Source organism: Panthera tigris, chromosome C1 (genome assembly GCF_018350195.1).
Source record: "Panthera tigris isolate Pti1 chromosome C1, P.tigris_Pti1_mat1.1, whole genome shotgun sequence".
NCBI classification, from domain to species: domain Eukaryota; kingdom Metazoa; phylum Chordata; class Mammalia; order Carnivora; family Felidae; genus Panthera; species Panthera tigris.
The window spans coordinates 106,542,890-106,546,309 of NC_056667.1; the positions used below are offsets into that span (position 1 = coordinate 106,542,890).

Sequence of the window (3,420 nt, forward strand, 5' to 3'; positions counted from 1 at the left end):
GAAGTCTGTCCTAAGTCAGTCGATGACCTCTAGCATCTACCTTTACAAGACAATTGGTGCCCACTTCAGCTCCTCCGCACCCCTCTCCCGCTTTTTCATGTGCCCAAATGTATTCTGTCCCACAGAATAGAAGAGAGAGCAAGAAGGTAGCAAGGCCACAAAAAGGACTCAGATCTTCCTCCAGGGTTAACTCATGAAACCCTCTAGGAAGTCTGTGGCTCCCCCCTCCCCCCACACAAACCCTATGCCTGGGTCTAAGGGAGAGGGTGGCACTGGGAATCAGGCACCAGTGACATCATTGTCACATAGCCAGTGCCAAAAAAATATCAAGTGGGTGGTTTTCATCACAAAAGCTGAGCCAATTGGTAATTGAGGGGAGTAGGGTGAATCATGTTTGACAGGTAAGGAATGAAAACACAGGGGGCCTGGGGTGATTCTGTTTCCTTGAGGCAGGGCACATTATCCTATAAAAGGCCGGCTGGCCGATGACTTCACATCAGACCAGAGCAACCAGACAACCTGTTCGCTGCGTACCAGGTGAGTCTCTGTTTGGGACCAATTTGAAATTCATGTTTATTTTTTTATTATTGGAAACTGGACAAAGGCAAATATGTTTAAGAGAGCTGATGGGGGTATTAATTAGAGAGAGTACTGGGGTATCTGTATTTTAGAGTAAGGCATAGTTTGGGTGTGAAGGGAATTTAGGGGCAGGTAAGTCTGCTACTTCAATGGATAACTATGGGACTGGGGGCCAGGAAAGGGACAGGTCTGTGTAAGTACCCGTAGTAAGTTAACACCAGGATGTGACTAGGACTCAGACCCAGGTACTCTCAGCAACACCACTATTTTCTCTGTTTATGACTCATAAAAATGTTAATTCATGAGATGGACCTCTACTGTGTGTTTGCTATATTTCAGGCACCATGCCTGTTACACTTTGTGTAAATCAGACTGTTATGCAACTTACTCAGCAAGCTCGCAGCCTAGCAAGGAAGATAGTGCATGCATGTACAAAGATGAAATGCAAAGCAGATAGTGATTGGTAGGGGAACAGAGGGACAGGGAAGGGCTTTGGCAGTTTGGGAGAGCCTATTCAAGATCTCCTGGTGATGGCACATGAGGGCTACAATGGAGGTGATTTGGACGAACAGAGATGGGAAGAACATTTCAGAGCAGACTATATAAGCAAAGGCAAAGCGAGGTCACAGGAGCTAAGACCCACAGAGGCATTCTGTAAGTCACAGGTGTGCTACATGTTTGTAGGGGTGGGTAGACTGCAGTTGTTTCTACAATGTCACTTTCAAAAAGACTTCAGTGTGGTACTTGTCAATGAGGGATTCGACATGTCTGGGGAAGAAATGTTGCTGGGGAATGAACCCACTGAAATGGAGCAGAACAAATTGTCTTTTAGCTCCTTCTCTTGAAATGGCCCAGAAATTATCAAAGCATACTTTACTTTCAAGTGTTCAGGGAGACAGCCAGGGGAAATGAAGTCTGTTTGATTTAAAGGAGACTGAAAAGAAACCTATTTGACATTGAACATGGTTTCTAACCTAGTTAATCCCTGTTTAAATAATCTGACCTGTCTGTTCTGTCTGTAGGGTCAGCCTCCTGTGAAGCATGAGTTCTCATCAGCAGAAGCAGCCTTGCACCCCTCCCCCTCAGCCTCAGCAGCAGCAGGTGAAACAGCCCTGCCAGCCACCACCCCAGGAATCATGTGTCCCCAAAACCAATGAGCCATGCCACCCCAAAGCTCCAGAGCCCTGCCACCCCAAGGCTCCAGAGCCTTGCCATCCCAAAGCACCAGAATCCTGCCACCCCAAGGTTCCTGAGCCATGTCCCTCAACAGTCACCCCAGCACCAGCTCAGCAGAAGACCAAGCAGAAGTAATGGGGTCTACAGCCAAGCAAGCCCTTGGGGAGCTGACCACCGGATGCTGAATCCCCTCTCACATTCTGCTTCTATGCCTTCTTTACAATTAGCATGCTGCCACTCTGAGTCATAACCCTCCCTCTTTGCACCCTCTACAAAGATTTCCCTCACACTGCTCTGGAGGGCTCCGAGCCTCTAAATGACGCTGAGAGTCTCACTGGCTGAGCTACTTTTCTAACTTCTCAGGGCTCATCTAAAGAGAGGTTTGGGGGATCAAGTGGATCTTTCCTGCCCTGCCCCCATTAAATCACTTTTAACTCCACAGTTGGCTGTGGGTGTCATTTGCTGACTCCACTTTCTTAATTGTTTTTTCAACATAAAGCAGCAAAGGGTCTGGCACAGGCACTGAGTGTGTGTGTGTGTGTGTGCGCACGTGTGTGTGTGTGTCAGGTCGATCGTGGGCTGGCAATGGGTCAAGACCACCCAGAGTCTGTTACTTTGGACACCTTTACCTAGAGCAGGGATTCTTCTGCACCTGAGTGAATCCCACCTGAGTGTAGATGGTGCCTGTTTCAAGCTGTCTGTGACTTAGTCCTGGTTCCCAAGTTGCCCTTTTTCTGTTTGGTTTATTCCTTTATTGTTCTTCTTCTTTGAAAGAAGTAGTGCTTATATGGATTTCATCATGATTCTTTATACATCCTCCCTTGTTTGATGCCCCAATACATGGAGCCAAGCCCTGAAACACTCCTCCAGACCCACACACAGATGAATTCCTGCACACACTGACTCCCCCTCAAATCACACATACACACACACACACACACACACACACACGCTGACTTGATCACTGAGACCTCTATGCTGTAGCAGGATGGAGAGTAGAATCCACAGTGCCTGCCTAGGAAAAGCCTAAGGGGGTGATATCCACCCCTTTCCCATGTAAATATACACTCATGCAAATACTCACTGATACCAGAGCACACATGCACCTTCCTCTGCTCACAGGCACATGCTCTCTCTCCCCCTGCCCTCCCCACTCCATATACACATCTATTCTCTCTGAAGAGAATAAAAGCAAATGCACCGAAGAAGAAAATGGAAGTTTAGGCAGGCTTCAGAAGGAAGACTGGTTAATGAAGATAAGACAAAACCTCAGCCTAGAATTGAGGGAGAGCAGGTCACCATGGGCAAATATTAGGGTGAAAAGATACCTGAAAGCCACCAGCGAGCCTATTCAGCTTCCAGGTAAACAAACTGATGTCCTTCCCCAGAAAGGGGAAGATAATTCATCAAGACCACCCAGAAGTCATGTTTTTGAATCATACCTAGAGCCCAGCTCTTCAGATTCCGACCCTTTGCTCTCTTCCTGAAGCCATGTCTTCTTGACTTTGCTGGTAACAAGCAAAACATCTAGGGACTGAGAGACCAGCAGAATTTCTAGATGGGCTGCAGTGGTCACTGGGGAATGAACCCCATTTGTAAAATAACATCAAGCAGGTATGAAGCAGACAACAGATGTCAGATGACAGGTGTGTTGCTTATCACCTG

General features: G+C 47.3%; 1 protein-coding gene across 1 annotated transcript; it reads left to right on the top strand.

Moving 5' to 3' along the window:
• Positions 1–512: 512 nt before the first annotated feature.
• Positions 513–2,184, top strand: LOC102964067 (cornifin-A). Its single transcript, XM_007088156.3, has 2 exons — positions 513–537; positions 1,602–2,184. The coding sequence occupies exon 2, from the start codon at positions 1,621–1,623 to the stop codon at positions 1,888–1,890; it is 270 nt and encodes an 89-aa protein (XP_007088218.1). The 5' UTR covers positions 513–537; positions 1,602–1,620; the 3' UTR covers positions 1,891–2,184.
• Positions 2,185–3,420: the final 1,236 nt, after the last annotated feature.

Coding starts and splice junctions, on each gene's coding strand:
- LOC102964067 (XM_007088156.3), top strand. CDS start 1,621: ATGAGTTCTCATCAGCAGAAGCAGCCTTGCACCCCTCCCCCTCAGCCT.